Raw genomic sequence first — 17,529 nt, 5'->3', positions numbered from 1 at the left:
CGCGACTCTGAAGGGAGGGAGATTGGGAGGCGGGTGAAATTTTAGGAATCCACACGCAAGGTTTGCCCACTCCTGATCTATAGCATGTGATTGTAACACATATCTCCGTCCCAGAATTCCTCTATCTCACCTCAAGCCCAAACACCTGTATCCAATTATCTCCTAATTTACATTTGGGGTGCAGCACTGAGGCATTGGGGTGTCTATAGCAGTGAGTGTAACACATATAACAATAACCTATCCCCCTCTCCATCCCAGAATTCCTGTATCTCCCCTGAAGCCCAAATACCTGTATCCAATCATCTGCTTCTAATTTACATTTGGGGGGCAGCACTGAGGCATTGGGGTGTCTATAGCAGTGATTGTAACACAACAATAACCTGTCCCCCTCTCCACCCCAGAATTCCTGTATCTCACCTCCAGCCCAAACACCTGTGTCCAATCATCTCCTAATTTACATTTGGGGTGCAGCACTGAGGCATTGGGGTGTATCTGCAATACCTGGGAATCACGACCTGAATCCAACTGCGACTGGATGTGTATGCACGTCAATACCAATCGCAGTATGTTTTGTATTTGCATGCATACACGTCACTACCGCCAAGGAGGGTAAGAGTATGACCATCACCACCCTCTCTGGGTACTGAGTGGAGTGGAGTTTGTGCCTCTCCCACCTGCTTCCAGTGGTTGGCGGCTCCCTGTGCAGCTTCCCTTTGTGAGAGTTCATTTCACCTAATTTCCATCTTTCTATACTGTGTGAGCTAGTGCACCATTTAGGCTCCTGTTGTCTCTCTGTGTTTACTTCCCAGGGTGCATTGCTCACCCTTCCACACAGTCCTGCAAAGGTGGAAATTGATTGGTCCATTTTCAAGCTGCATACATTTGCATATATAATTTGCATAAACCTGCAGCAACACAGAATTATTTGCATCTCATTGACAATCCCGACCAGTGACACAGCTACTCGTTGGGCTTTATTCTTACCACAGAGATGCTATCACATTTATAGTAAAGGATTTGTAATACAGAACAAACAAAACGTTACAGTGATTTGCAAATAATAATAATGAAACATCCATCACACTATATCATATAAACATTATACACACAAGTTTCTTCTATAGATCAGCTGGATGTACATCCCATATAGAAACAGAGGTTAGAACATTTTATATATAAGCCAGGCCAGGTTTTGGATGGAAATAAAATGATAAGTCTAGCGACAGAGGTTTTGTTCACCACCATAACAGAGAGAGTTGTCTGTTGTTGTGTCACTACATAAAGGCTTCATATAAGCAGTACTGTACTTCCCATAGGCAAAGCCAACAGACATCACATGCTACAGAAATTGTGATTATTCTATGGAGATCTGTGGCTATTAAAACAAACTCTGACTGAGATATTCTTCCATATGGGGAACACCTGCAGTGCCAGGAGGGCTGGTCCCCTATGGGAGATTTGTATCCGATATCTTCAGAATGGTAGTGTGGCGTTAGATTGTATCTGTAGGCTAAATTTGGAAGAGGGAATAACTAATGGGAACTAGATAAAGAACACAGAAAAATACACAGAGAAATTAACCAAAAAATCATCCATACCTTAACAAAGGAAACCGATGGGGTGGAGTACATAAGTAGTTACAACAAAGCTTAGATCCACATCTGTGGCAGTTTAGAATGCAGAGATGTTATTATATATAAAAGATTCCTGTGTACACATCACACATACAGTCAGTTACATATATGTATCTGGTGTTAAGAATATGGTGACTGCTTTACTGCTGCAGCAAAAGTAACTTGTTGTTTGATTGATTTATTGTTTCATTTTTGTGGACTAAGCACAGCTATTACTGTATATTTCAGATTTTTGTGAGCTATCTGCGAAACAGAATATTGTATCACATTGTTTCTTCTAATTAAAGTATCCATTTATTAGGAGTCGGAATCAGTGCATTTGTGGACAACTCCGACTCCAGGTACCAAAAAACTGCTCCAACTCCACAGCCGTGCTGCTGGGAATAAATCTGACTAATAATACCTTATCTTTTCCTGCTCCCATATTTATACTGTAGTATTATCATGTAAAATAGTAGCCAATCTTCCTCTGTGAGGGCGTAACAATATAGATCTATAACGTTACCCCTAAAATTATTTAGAGAAATCAGGAGATCCCTGGAAGATCCCGTCACAGTCGCAGTGATCCAATCTCTCTGAATATCAGTCCTGTGTGTGTCCAGCGTAACATTGCTGGGAGATAAATCCCTCTCTTCTTATCTTACTGGACTGCATTCAGCTCAAATCCCTTCATGTTTCCTGATTATAAAAAGACACAGAGAGACAGAGAGAGGGAAATCTCCTTTCCTCAGGTCAGTCTGGGTGACTGGGATCATCTAATATTCCCAGATAATAGCATGTTGTTTTATGTACTTTTCAGGAGAGCTGTGACTGCAGATTCTGCATCATTTGCATAAAATAAGCACCTGGTTTATTAACCCTTACAATTAAAAATATAAAACATGAACTCAGGCAAGTTCTATCTCAGGTTAGGACTATATGTAACCATGTTTATCTCCTCATTGTCACCTCCATTCAGCTTTACCAAACCAATAAACTGAGTAGCATGAAAGTGTCCTCAGGACTATGTTGAAATATTTCTATGAGCACTTTGCAAGAGACAAAAATAAAAACATTGTAAAAGACCACTTATGGCCAAAACATTTCCCACACTCAACACAAATATATAACAAGCAGTGATTTCCAAACAACAACATTTCCCATACACAACACATGCTTAGGGCTTGTCAGCAGTGTGAGATATCTCATGACTGACAAGGCTTTCTTTACGCCTAAAACATTTCCCACACTCAGCACAAGAATAGGGCTTCTCACCAGTGTGAGATCTCTCATGCCTGACAAGATGTGATTTCTGTACAAAACATTTCCCACACTCAGGACATGAATAGGGCTTCTCACCAGTGTGAGATCTCTCATGCCTGACAAGATGTGATTTACGTGCAAAACATTTCCCACACTCAGCACATGAGAAGGGTTTCTCACCAGTGTGAGACATCTCATGCCTGACAAGATTTGTTATCTGTACAAAACATTTCCCACACTCTGAGCATGAATAGGGCTTCTCGCCACTGTGAGATCTCTTATGTTTGATAAGGATTGATTTAGAGCCAAAACATTTTCCACACTCAGCACATGAATAGGGCTTCTTACCAGTGTGAGATCTCTCATGAAGTATAAGGCCATCTTTAGATGCAAAACATTTCCCACAGTCTATACAGGAATAGGGCTTCTCACCAGTGTGAGATCTCTCATGAATAACAAGAACTGATTTTTGAATAAAACATTTCCCACACTCAGCACAGGAAAAGGGCTTCTCACCAGTGTGAGATCTCTCATGTCTGACAAGCAGTGATTTCTGAACAAAACATTTCCCACACTCATCACATGAAAAGGGCTTCTCACCAGTGTGAGATCTCTTGTGTGTGACAAGATGTGATATCTGTATAAAACATTTCCCACACTCAGCACATGAATAGGGCTTCTCACCAGTGTGAGATCTCTCATGTCTGACAAGATGTGATTTCCGAACAAAACATTTCCCACACTCAGCACATGAATAGGGCTTCACACCAGTGTGAGATGTCTGATGTCTAACCAGATGTGATATCTGTACAAAACATTTCCCACACTCGGCACATGAATAGGGCTTCTCGCCACTGTGAGCTCTCTCATGTTTGATAAGGTTTGATTTAGAGCCAAAACATTTTCCACACTCAGCACATGAATAGGGCTTCTCACCAGTGTGAGATCTCTCATGAAGTATAAGGCCTTCTTTAGATGCAAAACATTTCCCACAGTCTATACATGAATAGGGCTTCTCACCAGTGTGAGATCTCTCATGAATAACAAGAACTGATTTTTGAATAAAACATTTCCCACACTCAGCACAGGAAAAGGGCTTCTCACCAGTGTGAGATCTCTTGTGTATGACAAGATGCGATATCTGTACAAAGCATTTCCCACACTCAGCACATGAATAGGGCTTCTCACCAGTGTGAGATCTCTCATGTCTGACAAGATGTGATTTCCGAACAAAACATTTCCCACACTCAGCACATGAATAGGGCTTCTCTCCAGTGTGAGATCTCTCATGTCTGACAAGATGCGATATCTGAACAAAACATTTCCCACACATGGAACAGGAATAAGCCCCTCCAGCAGGGGGAGAGCTGTGCTGGGAATGGGGCCCCTCAGGGTTAGACAGGTGAGGGGAGTCTGGGGGAATATTTGGGGTAGCCAGGATATCTGCGGGAGACGCTTGTCCAGTGACATCATCATCCGTTGTACAGTCTGTGGATACAGAGAGACAAGTCTCTGAGAGGTTCCTAATGCCGGGACTCCGCCCTGCAAATAGAGAAACATCATCACTTCCTGTTCAAGAATTCTGAGAGGAGGAACAATTATCATTAGGGATGGTCAGTGAGCTGCTGAGAATTCCAAGTTGAGGCAAAGTTTATGCAGTTTGAAAATGGACCAGATGAAGCAGATGCAGAATTTTGCATATAATTAGCATACAATTTGCACCATCTCAGAGTTAGGCCTGGAAACCACTGGCAGCAATTTTCTAAGCACTTGTGATTTGTGAATCTCTTGCTAATGTAATGCTATGGGGGATAAAACAACAAATCCCATCCCCCACGTGTGATCACACACATAGCATTACATTATCAAGGGCTTCTCATCACAAGTGCTTAGTGGGTCCCAGGCCTTACAGTAACAGTAAGAGCTGCGTAGGTAACCCCCACTGTGTTTTCACTTCACAATGATGTTTGAGCGGCTTTACAATGTTTTTATCCTAATTGAATTAAATATTATGTTTTATTACTAGTTTTCCTCTAATTAAAGTTATATACGTAGATCCATATTAATAAGGTGTGTGTATAGAGGAAGTTAGACACTCAGACGACAGTACTGAGGTCACCACAAGGTGCCATTTCCCTGCTGTGGCAGCTACTGTTAGCTGGGAAGTGTAAGCGATGGGGGTGATGGATGTCACATGGGTGCCCACAAGAGAGGAACAGAAGGAGGAGCAATCAGAGGGAGAGACAGAGCCTTGGAAAGGGAGGATAAGAGTGAGAAGCAGTGAGAGGTTGCAGGGGACAGGAGGCAAACAGGAAAGTGTGAAGTCACCTGGGGTCAGCCAGACACATTGCCCAGTCACTCCTACCGGTACCAATGCATCAGTACAAGGCTCTGCAGTGTGGGCTTATTTCTGTGTGTCTGCCTGATACAGTACTGAAGCCAAATGCATCCTGTGTCACAAGAGACTTAGTCGTGGCAAGAAGAACAACTTCAAAGAGTATATAATTTTTATTTAGGTAGCACAACGTCGTAGTGGTTAGCGCTGTCGCCTTGCAGCACTGGGTCCCTGGTTCAAATCCCAGCCAGGTCAACATCTGCAAGGAGTTTGTATGTTCTCCCCGTGGCTGCATGGGTTTCCTCCGGGCACCCCAAAAACATACAGATATGTTAATTAGCTTCTCCCTAAATTGGCCCTAGACTACAATACATGTACTGTACAAAACATACATAAACATATGACTATGGTAGGGATTAGGTTGTGAGCCCCTCTGAGGCACAGTTAGTGACAAGACAATATATACTCTGTACAGCGCTGCGGAAGATGATGGCGCTATACAAATACTAAATAATCATAATAATAAAAAATAATAATAATAATAATGTAGATGAGGATTGGGAAGATGCCCTTGATGCTGTGAAAAAGGTATCCCCCTATGTTCATGGTAGAATCATGCAATTATATATTCTCCAGCAGGACTATCTGACCCCGAACAGGCTAGTTAAATATAACTCCATGGCCACTGATGTCTTTCCCAAATATCTCCCGCACCCCCCTTTTTTCATCTTATTAAGATTACCCCATGATAATAGATTACTGGAAACAACTTACAAAATTCTTGCATGACAAGATGGGTTCCCTATGAACGCTGATCCAATTGTATGCATTTTGGGTGTCATACATGATCAGGATTTGGCAACTCCCCGTAAATCCTTTTTGTCAGGAGTGCTGATCATGGCCAGGCAAGAGGCGGCATGCAGATAGATGGCTTGTGCCCTCGCCACTAACCTTTCAAAACTGGGTTAAAAGAGTAGAGTAGTAGCTCATTTCCTTATAAAAAAAAAACAAACGAGTGTGTGTAGATAGGAGGCCATCAAGAACTCTAGTATGGAATAGATGGAAGGAGCGCCAATGATACCCCAAAACACAGGTTGTGTATTTTACCCTGCCAGCCTATGGGATGCCTCTGCTAGCTCCCAGCCTGACATACCTGACGGACTGACATCCCACTGCTATGCTAATGACACCCAACTATATCTTTCCTTCAAGCCTGGGGTGACAGACCCAACTCCCAACAATAAACACCTGCCTAGCTGAACTACAGCAATGGATGAGTGACAATTGGCTGAGACTAAATGCAGATAAAACTTAAGTCCTTCTAATCGGAGGGAAGCGAATGACAACAAAAACAACTTCTCCTGAAGTCTTCACCACTGGGAATAGGAGGCACAGATCTACACAGCTCTGAGCATGCGCGTAGCCTGGAAGTTCTAATTGATGGGGATTTAAACTTCAGAACCCACATCTCTGCTGTGGTAAAACCATCCTATTTTCACTTGAAGAACATCACAAAAATCAAGCACTTCATCCCCACAGATCTGCCAACCTTAGTTCATGCCTTCCTTACATCCCGACTGGACTAGTGCAATGTTTTCTACACCAGCCTTCCAAAAAAAAGGACTTGTACTGCCTACAGCTGATACAGAATACTGCTGCCAGACTGTTAACCAACCCCGTCACTGCCACATAACACCAGTCCTGCACTCCCTTCACTGGCTACCTATAGAATGGAGGGACCTATTCCAGATTGGCCTACTGACATTTAAATCACTACATAATCTGGCCCTGGATATATGAAAGAAATGTTACAGCTGTGTAGCAATCCTCGCAATCTCAGATCCACACGTTCTAATAATCTAGTCATACCCAGAGTTCACCTGGAAACTTTTGGTCCCAGAGCCTTCTGTCATGCCTCTCCTACATTATGGAAATCCTTACCTCAGCAGATCAGGACAGCTCCATCTCTGGACGTGTTTCAATCCAGACTGAAAACCCACCTGTTTAGTCTGGCATTTGCAGAAATATAATTTCTGTTGTGTCAATACTTCATCCTACTGCCAATTTCTGAATCTGAGAGAGCCTAAGCGCTTTGCATGCTATGGGAGAAAAGCTCTATAGAAATGTTATTATTATTATTGTTATTGTTAGCTTTCAGTATGTAAGTACCTTGTAATCATGGTTAACATGCTTCCCAGCTGGCAATAGATTATTTCATGCATAGCAGACACAATCCCCTTTCCAGTAATGCCAAGATACCAGCCTGTTGCTGTCTAGCAGATTTTTTTTAAAAATCTTCTAACATGTGACAAACTGGCTAACATGCTTAATTGAACTGTGCACGTTTTTATGTTTTTAGCCCCACAAATGGATTTGATTTGTGTATACCTGTGTATAACTGTACACACCTTTTTTATTTCACTTCATAAAAAATTTATTGTAAAAAAATAAATATATATATATATATATATATATATATCAGCATTTACCTGCCTAAACATTTTAAATTGCTGCCACTGACTGAGAGTCTTGACAAATTTGGGATTACCTGCCTAATAAATTTGTGGTTGCAGCCACTGTCTGAGATGCCTGAAAAATTGGGCATTTACCTGCCTAAATATTTTTTTTAGGCCTCTCAGACAGTGGCTGCCACTAAAAATGTTTAGGCAGGTAAATAGTGTGGCTTATTTAACATTTCCTGAAATAAACGCAGCATGGATCTCACAGGGATGCAGCACGGACATGTAATTCCCATTCCTCATGCAACTCAAGTGTCCGCCAAATCAGGCGCCGATGTTCACTTTAATACAAATTAGCAGCAAGCCAGGGCCAAAGGAGAAAATGGGGCACCCGGGTACAACACTCTTCTCCAGGCCTTATTAATACAGGTGTATCTACAAATACACATGGTAAGTGTCTGCAAACCACGCTGCCTACTGCACTCACCACGTTTCAGCCCACGTTTAACATCTATTTTCAAAACTGAGTTTTACCTACACTCTGCACAGGATAGGACAAACTGCTAAACAACAAAGGGGAACTGAGACCCCCCACTATTCTGTAATAATTGGCTTAAGGCGATAGCCTATTAATAGCTCAAGACACCTGAATCAGTGAAAAAATCTTTATTCAAAACCAGCTTAAACATATAAAAACAATTAAAAACAGGCAGCCAGACCTGGTACACAGGCCCCTAAATATCAAGGTACATAATCAAGTCGAGTGCATAATAAATAGATACTTCTCCTGGGTATCACTGTGATAAAATATATAGCAGTGTCCCAGAAAATAAATAATCAATCAATGTAGTGCTAGAGACATCTGCTTCACAGAACAATATCCCAGGAGAAATAGATACAAACATATAACAATATCATATAATGTTCCCTGCTCAATATAAGGTGCAAGTGCAGCAATCATCCTGTGCTCAACTGTATGATGAGATATCATGAACAAGATCCCACTATATCTGTAGTGCAAAAATATACAATCAATAAACCAATTATCATTCAAGCGTTTAATAGGGAGAAGACGAAAGGCCCAAGAACAAGATACCAATGAAGCAAAAAGTGTAGTGAATCAAAAAGATATATATAAACAAGGAAAACAAGAGTAAAACAACAGGTGAGGAAAGATGGCAACAAACAGCTTGCCAAAGGAGTATCCGAGTGTATAGTGGAAGAGCAGAGAACATACACAAGACTCACCAGATATGTCAATATATAGACCAGGAATGGCTGCACAGCGCTACCCACGCTGCCCCACTAGTTCCGCCGAAGCTGCCAAGGGACCTTTTTAATTGTTTTTATTTGTTTAAGCTGGTTTTGAATAAAGATTTTTTCACTGATTCAGGTGTCTTGAGCTATTAATAGGCTATCGCCTTAAGCCAATTATTACAGAATAGTGGGGGGTCTCAGTTCCCCTTTGTTGTTTAGCAGACTCTATTCTTTGCTACTAATGTTCTATTTCTTTGCTGTACTACACATAAAATTCATTATATCATATGATTATTTTCATTTCAGATTCCATTTAACTATCATTGAACATCAGCACATTCTATTAGTGATTATCCAGTCATTGCAGCAATTGCAGCTAGTGACTTACATTCACCCGCACAAAGGGAAAAGCAATCTGACCTGCATCATCCTGCATAAGATTTACACTAAATGTGCTACGACTACAAACTGCTAAACTACTTTCAAGCACATTTAATGGTTGATGATTATTTCACAGAAGCCTGCAGAGTTTATTAGCAGGTTCAATGCATATTTTTGCTTTTCATGAGTTGCTATTTTTGCACACTTTTTCAGGACCCTCCCAGTTCATTTTGTCACTGCAGCGAGTGGAGGTGTCCGTGGTCTGAATGCGTGAGTGACTGTAGTTAGGTACCGATATATACTATTGTCTATTTATTCATGTATTCTTGTTACTGCACTTTTTATTTTGATGAATTGCTACATAGCGGTGTTTTAAATGCACTTAGCACTTTTTTGATTATTACAAGATATTGTTTATCTTTGTAAGAGAGGAGGATTCTCTTATTTTCAAATTAGCTGGTGTTGAATTTACTATTTACCGGCGCAACACTGATCCTTGCATTCTAACTCCTAATATGGCCAGTCTGTGAGCAGTGACACAGTCATAATAACCAACAAGATATTCAACATTTAATATTGATTACTCACCTGTTCTGCCCTCTGAAAGTGGGGGTTTCTCTTTATTTGTCTTCATCGTGTCACCCTTCTCCGCAGACTGCTGATCACTCCTCACATATGTCTCTTCTTCTTTAATCACTTTTATTATTAAACCCTCCTCCATAGACTGCTGATCACTCCTCACATATGCAGGCGCGGAGCTAGGGGGGGTCGGGGTAGGACAGGTGCCCCGGGGCGCCGGGTCCCCGAGGGCGCCCAGCTGAGCTACAGGGGTTTTTTTTTTGGGAGGGGGAGCAGCGCGGAGAAGAGGGAGAGCTGTGAGCAGCGGTGGAGAAGGGGGGCCATCTCCCCCCTCCTTCTCTCACCTTAGGTGCTCTCCCTCCCTCACTGTCCCCTCCACAACTAATGTCCGTCCGGGTGGCTGGCAGCGGCGGGCGGGACTTACCTCCATCTCGCTCCAGCGCCGGAAGTTCGGGTCCTGCAGCCGCTGCTCTGGTCTGGACTAGACCAGAGAGTAGCGGCAGATCCATCCGGCGCTGCGACGAGACGCAGGTAAGTCCCGCCCGCCGCTGCCAGCCACCCGGACGAACATTAGTCGTGGAGGGGACAGCGAGGGAGGGAGAGCACCTAAGGTGAGAGAAGGAGGGGGGAGATGGCCCCCCTTCTCCACCGCTGCTCACAGCTCTCCCTCCACTGCGCTGCTCCCTTCATGCTGGGGGACACACCTGACTACCTATTCTGGGGACATATACCCCCTGACTACATATACTGGGCGCATATATACCCCCTGACTACATATACTGGGCGCATATATACCCCCTGACTACATATACTGGGGACATATACCTAATGCCTACATATACTGGGGACATATACCCCCTGCCTACATATACTTGGGACATATACCCCCTGCCTACATATACTGGGGACATATACCCCCTGCCTACATATACTGGGGACATATACCCCCTGCCTACATATACTGGGGACATATACCCCCTGCCTACATAAACTGGGGACATATACCCCCTGTCTACATATACTGGGCGCATATACCCCCTGCCTACATATACTGGGCGCATATACCCTCTGGCTACATATACTGGGGACATATACCCCCTGCCTACATATACTGGGGACATATACCCCTTGCCTACATATATTGGGGACATATACCCCCTGCCTACATATACTGGGCGCATATACCCCCTGACTACATATACTGGGCGCATATACCCCCTGCTTGTTTATTAGACCCCGCATCTGCCTTCTGAATCTGTACTGTATCTGTCTGTGTGGTTGCGACCTGGCTTGTCCGACCTCGAGAACCGACCTTACTGTTAGAGGCGGTTCCCAGTCCTGGTAGTGACACTCCCTCCTGAGTGTCACTCTCGGTTTGTCCTTCCTACTCTCAGCCTGACTCCTCCTCCCGGGAGAGTCCAGGTCTTCGGAAGGAATTTGTGCAGTACTCCTTTCTGCTCTGAGGCCTAGTCCTCTAAGTATTACAGTTGCACCAAACACTCCTACTCTATTCAGGTGTCCAGAGGTTAGCTTATGTATCTGATTGTCGGTGATACTGCAAATCATCAATAATCTGGTATATATCTGTATTCCCAGTGATACTGCAGATCACCGGTAATCAGATCCTCTCTGTGTTACATCGATCGTTACACTGTTATTGCCTGATGAAGTTTGTACCCCACGAAACGTGTTGCACTTTATTTGGAATATCCAATAAAATTGTTTTGACTGAAAATCCACAGTCGTATGTATGTTGTGCTTGGAGGAGGTAAGTCCACCACTGCCTGCTCTATTACCAAGATGGGTTTTTAAGTTTTTAGTGTTTATTATCCTGTTGGCGCTTCTGTTATCCTATTATCTTTAAAGTTCTTGTAGTACTTTGTTTCTCTGCTTTACTCTGCGAAAAAAGGACATTAAAAAAAACAGAAACATCTCGTTAATGAAGCGAATGAATTGTGGGGGAACTTTTCACTTTTATAAAAATCTTTAATATTTTGAAAACTAGAACAAATAGAAGGGGGCTTTTTGCAGCACAAACCCGGCACTAACCAACCATCCCTTTGTCATGCCTGTGCGTTGCTGTAGGGGGGCCGGGTGATGCCATCGTCTGGAAAAAAATAATTGCTGTGATCTTCAAAACAAAGCAGCACATGGCCTCATTTTTTTCAGCCCAGTAAAGCTTATTTATGACAATTGTAGGAGGGGTGTTTTGCATCAACTCAGAATTATTTGCATGTCATTGACCATTCCTTCAAACCTGCAATGTTACAGAGAGCTCTGGCTATAAACACATATATTACAGTAAATCTGAGTGATGCAGGTAATAGTACATCTTACATTACATGCAGAGGAACAGAACACGTCACACTGTGGGAACAATATACAGCTGATATTCAGCACATTATCCAGAGGAATAACTTTATTAGCAGCTTTAATCACAGAAGAGATACTTGGAGATGCATCAGATTTCCATTCTAATAGGAGTTATTTTGTTACATAACACAGTAGGCCTGAACGATTTTGGGAAAAGATTGAATCACACGATTTCTGTCAGAAATTGCGATTTCGATTCGATTCACGATTTTCTTCAAATCAAGCTTTATCACTAATTTAACAATGTGCACAGTAACTAAGGAACAGCTAAGGAATAGCACCTTAGTTTCACAGTATCCCCACTGCAGCTTTGCAGAATGCAGAAAGAACACCAGTCAGTCACACAGCAGTCATCATCACGCTGACACACTGTGCAGCGTAGCAGAGGCTTGAATGACAGGAGTTTGGGCGGAGTCTGCTGCCCATGTTAGTTTGATTGGCATGTGGGCGGAGTCTGCTGCCCGCCTAGCAAATGATGTTTAAGCACAGGGGAGGAGGGAGTTGCCTAGTGAGAGCCAGTCTGCTGCCCATCACACCACTTAAGTGACACAAATCACAAAAGGTGATTGTCAACAATCAGAAGACTCAGCCTGCCACCTCCCCAGCTTATGATGTGGAGGTCTGGGTGGGAGCGAGGAGTGAGACGTGGGGACAGAGTGTGAGAGCAGATGTGGGCGGAGTCAGCCGCTCGTAATACAAGGTGATTGACAGCCTTGTGGGCGGGGTCTGCCGCACGCCCAGCTAATGCTCCGGAGATGTTGGGAGGAGTGAGCCGCACGAGTGAGAGCCTGTGGGCGGCGACTGTTTAGCCGCCCACTGCACTGATTGGCTACACACTCGGCGGAAGTTAGGGGAGAGAGTGAGCCAGCTGCACTCGGAAAACGAGTGACGAACGCTGGTGCTGAGCCGCCGCAAACCGCCGCTAAACAGACTGGGACAGTGGACTGCTGGCCTGAATGCAGAGGGGGTAAAAATCGTTGCCATGGCGATCACGAAATCGTCATTTCCGTGATCGCGATTTCGATCGAAAAACGATTTATCGTTCAGCCCTAGAACCGTTTCCAGCAACAGCTTCCCACATTTGTCTATAGCAGCAGTGAATGTTCATCCTACTCACTGATAGGTGGCCGGATTCCTCTCTCCCCCACTCCCTCCTTCCCGCCCTGCAGTCCTGAGTGGGCGATTTACGGGAGTCAAAACTCACTTATCGCCGATTCCATTATCATGTATCCAAGGCAACTGTATCATCAAGACGTTCCAGCGTGTAATACGTTGTCATGTGAAGAGTGTCACGTGACACCGTTGCCATGGAGATGTGGTGCTGGATTTGCCGAGTTTTGAACAGGGCTGTGGAGTCGGTACAAAAAAATACTCCGACTCCTCAGGCTAGGATTCCACCGACTCCTCGACTTCTCTTATTTGCATATTACAATCTTGATGATTGAAAGTGTGTAACATAAAATGCATCTATTAACTGCCAACGCTTTGGAATTTTAAAAGACAACTGAACTGAGAGGGATATGGAGGCTGCCATATGTATTCCCTTTTAAACAATACCAGTTACCTGGCTATCCAACTGATCTTCTGCCTCTAATACCTTTAGTCATAGACTTAGGCCTTGTTCACATCATATACACTTCCGTGCGCATTTGGAAGTACGTATGACGTGGTAACATGCAAGAACAGCAGAAGGGTATAGACAGCCCTTCTGCCGTTCACACCAAATGCGCTGTGCAGCAGTACGATGCGCTATGATGCGCTTGCGTACTGCTGCATGCATTCTGCCCGCAAGCGCAGAGCTGACCCATTCACTGTCAATGGATGGGATAAGCAATGCAGCGGGTAGCAGCGCAGATGGCGTGCGATCATACACGTTGTGTTCCGATCGCACGGCCATCTGCGCTGCATAGATGTGAACGAGGCCAAAAACTAGTCCTTGGTAAGAGTACTTGTAGAAGGTACAGACAGGAACAAAGAACATCTATCAGGCCCTAGGCAATGTAACTGTGGGTACATGTAAGAGTGATGTGCAGGTACTCTGCAGGGGAATGAGGAGATTCTTCCTCTATTACACAGTCTTCATGCTTAATCTGAACATGGATCAGGCCCTAGCCAAAGTGACTGTGGGGACATGTAAGAGTGATGTGCAGGTACTCTGCAGGGGAATGAGGGGATTCTTCCTACATTACACATTCTTCATGTACCATCTGAACCAGCTTTATGGGTGATAGACAACACCTCTGTGATCAATGTGCAACAACATTCTCAGTGGATTCCTTGCAGCTCTGTGGAGAGGGCATATGTAGAGTATAGTACTACTGTGCAACTTAACGTAAACCTGAGACAGATGAAAGTTTTATACATGCCTGGGGCTTCCTCCAGCCCCCTTCAAGCTAATCAGTCCCTCTCTGTCCTCCTCCGCCACCTGGATCTTTTGCTATGGTTCCCGGTACTTGAGACAGTTGGGTGTAATGCGCATGCACACACTCTGCCGCCAGGAACGTACTACACCTGCGAAGCACTATTGCGCAGATGCACAAAGGACAGCACTGTCCGGCCGGCTGAGGGTCACACTGTAGTCACTACCTGTCTGAGTCAGGACTGAGTCAGACACTTACATACCTGATATTTAACTCTTTCAGGCAGAGAAAGAAAAAAAGGAACAAAGCAAAGCTATTTGTGTGCTAGGCACTATATATACACGTCTATCTCATCATGTCACGTCACTTCGGGTATCCTTTAAACAAATTTCATATAAAAAAATGATTACTCTTTTATAATGTACCAAGATACATATTAAAATATGAATGTCAGTTTGTAAAATAGCTCAGTTGGATGTTGCAATAGTGACTAGAGAAGGTCATTCAGAAGGGAATAATTCTGAGTTGATGCAGAAGTACGTTAATTTAGCATGAAAAGGTATAAAGCTTATAAATGGACCAATCATTTCCTGCAAAGGTCCACAAAGGGGGTAAGAGGCACCCAGGAGTGTATAAAAAGGAGTTAAAAACAAAGTGGAAAAAGGGATTTATACATACTGTATATGAATTTGTTGATATTGAGGTAAGCCTCTTCCCTCTTTTTCTCTTTGATTTGCTCTTTACTCAGTTTTATACACTCCTCTAACCCCCTTTGTACTTGTTTCTCTCCTTGGAAGGGCTAAGTCTGGTCACCACATGGCAGAGGTCACATGTCACAGGACCTTACTGCTGTTTTTTAACCACTTCACCACTGAGGGGTTTTACCCCCTGACCACCAGAGCAATTTTCACCTTTCAGCGCTCCTTCCATTCATTCGTCTATAACTTTATTATTACTTATCCCAATGAAATGAACTATATCTAGTTTTTTTCACCACCAATTAGGCTTTCTTTAGGTGGGACATTATGCCAAGAATTATTTTATTCTAAATGTGTTTTAATGGGGAAATAGGAAAAAATGTGGGAAAAAATTATTATTTTTCAGTTTTCGCCCATTATAGTTTTTAAATAAAGCATGCTACTGTAATTAAAACCCATGAAATGTATTAACCCATTTGTCCCGGTTATAAAACCATTTAAATTATGTCCCTATCACAATATTTGGCGACAATATTTTATTTGGAAATAAAGGTGCATTTTTTTCAGTTTTGCGTCCATCCCTAATTACAAGCCCATAGTTTATAAAGTAACAGTGTTATACCCTCTTGACATAAATATTTAAAAAGTTCAGTCCCTAAGGTAACTATTTATGTTTTTTTTTTTTATTGTATTTTTTTTTTTTTTAATTACAAAAAAAAAATAAAAATTGGGGAGTGTGGGAGGTAATGAGTTAATTTATTGTGTAAATGTAATGTTTGTATATGTAAAATGCTTTTAGGGTGTAGTTTACTATTTGGCCACAAGATGGCCACAGAGTGTTTGTTTACATGCGACCTGTAAGCGTCCGGAAGGACGCTTACAGGAAGCAGTAGGAGGCTGGGAGACGCACAATGATCTCGCTGTTTCTGAAAGAAGCAGCAGATCATTGCGGGGGCTAGATCAACGAACGGGAATGGATTTTCCCGTTCATTGATCTCCGGGCGAGCGGGCGGCGGCGTGCATGAGCGGCGGGAGCACGGACAGCGGCGGTAGCGCGGAAGGTACGGATTTCTCCGTCCCTGGTTTTTTAGGAGGGAAAAAAGGGGCGGAGAAATTCGTACCGCTGGGGGTAAAGTGGTTAAAGTGGATCCGAGGAGATCTTTTTACTCATTGCATAATTGTGTTCCTTCCTATTGTTTATAGAGCATTCCTCAAGCCAGATACTTTTTTGTTTTTGTTTTAATACTCTAATTCCCTATAAACTAAATAAACCACGCCCACAGGTTTTCAGAGATCCTTGGCAGTAGCAAGGGCTCATGGGAGCTCAGTCTGGGCAGGAGGAGGTGTTACTAGCCAGAGATTTAAGAGGCAGAGGGGAGGAGGGAGGAGGGGGGATTAGGTTTTTTTTCACAGGCTGAGTGCTCAAGATACAGATAAGCCTGCCTCTGTGTAATGTTTACAAACAACATGGCTGCTGTTATTGTATCACAGGAAGAAATAATCATTTTCCAATAAAGCTGTTTGCAGCTAGATTTGCTGTGTAAACCATCTAAACTTTAGATAAGATATGCAGACAAGTTACTTTTCATAGTTAGTTTTTCATCTTGGATCTGCTTTAAGAGTATGACCATCACCCCCCTCTCTGGGTACCCCGAGTGGAGTCGGGTTTGTGCCTCTCCCACCTGCTTCCAGTGGTTGGCGGCTCCCTGTGCAGCTTCCCTTTGTAAGTGTTCATTTCACCTAATTTCCATCTTTCTATACTTTGTGAGCTAGTGCCTCATTTAGGCTCCCGTTGTGTTTACTTCCCAGGGTGCATTGCTCACCCTTCCACACAGTCCTGCAAAGGTGGAAATTGATTGGTCCATTTTCAAGCTGCATACATTTGCATATAAAATGTGCATAATCCTGCAGCAACACAGAATTATTTGCATCTCATTGACAATCCCGACCAGTGACACAGCTACTCGTTGGGCTTTATTCTTACCACAGAGATGCTATCACATTTATAGTAAAGGATTTGTAATACAATACAAACAAAACGTTACAGTGATTTGCAAATAATAATAATGAAACATCCATCACACTATATCATATAAACATTATACACACAAGTTTCTTCTATAGATCAGCTGGATGTACATCCCACATAGAAACAGAGGTTAGAACATTTTATACATAAGCCAGGCCGGGTTTTGGATGGAAATAAAATGA

The 17,529-nt window shown here is 43.1% G+C and overlaps 1 protein-coding gene across 1 annotated transcript in view; it reads right to left on the bottom strand.

Annotated features, from left to right (window-relative positions):
- Positions 1 to 9,906, bottom strand: part of LOC137535358 (zinc finger protein 850-like) — a 92,604-nt gene extending 82,698 nt beyond the window's left edge. Inside the window, exons 1-2 of the mRNA XM_068257186.1 lie at positions 9,897 to 9,906; positions 2,932 to 4,418 (exon numbers count right to left, since the gene is read on the bottom strand). Of these exons, the coding sequence (XP_068113287.1) occupies positions 2,932 to 4,209 (1,278 nt within the window). The 5' untranslated portion in view covers positions 4,210 to 4,418; positions 9,897 to 9,906. The remainder of the gene's footprint in view (positions 1 to 2,931; positions 4,419 to 9,896) is intronic.
- Between the last annotated feature and the right edge of the window lie 7,623 nt (positions 9,907 to 17,529).

Source organism: Hyperolius riggenbachi, chromosome 10, assembly GCF_040937935.1.
Source record: "Hyperolius riggenbachi isolate aHypRig1 chromosome 10, aHypRig1.pri, whole genome shotgun sequence".
Lineage (NCBI taxonomy): Eukaryota > Metazoa > Chordata > Amphibia > Anura > Hyperoliidae > Hyperolius > Hyperolius riggenbachi.
Note: the sequence above shows the minus strand (reverse complement) of the source record. Positions and strands in the feature narration are given on the sequence as shown.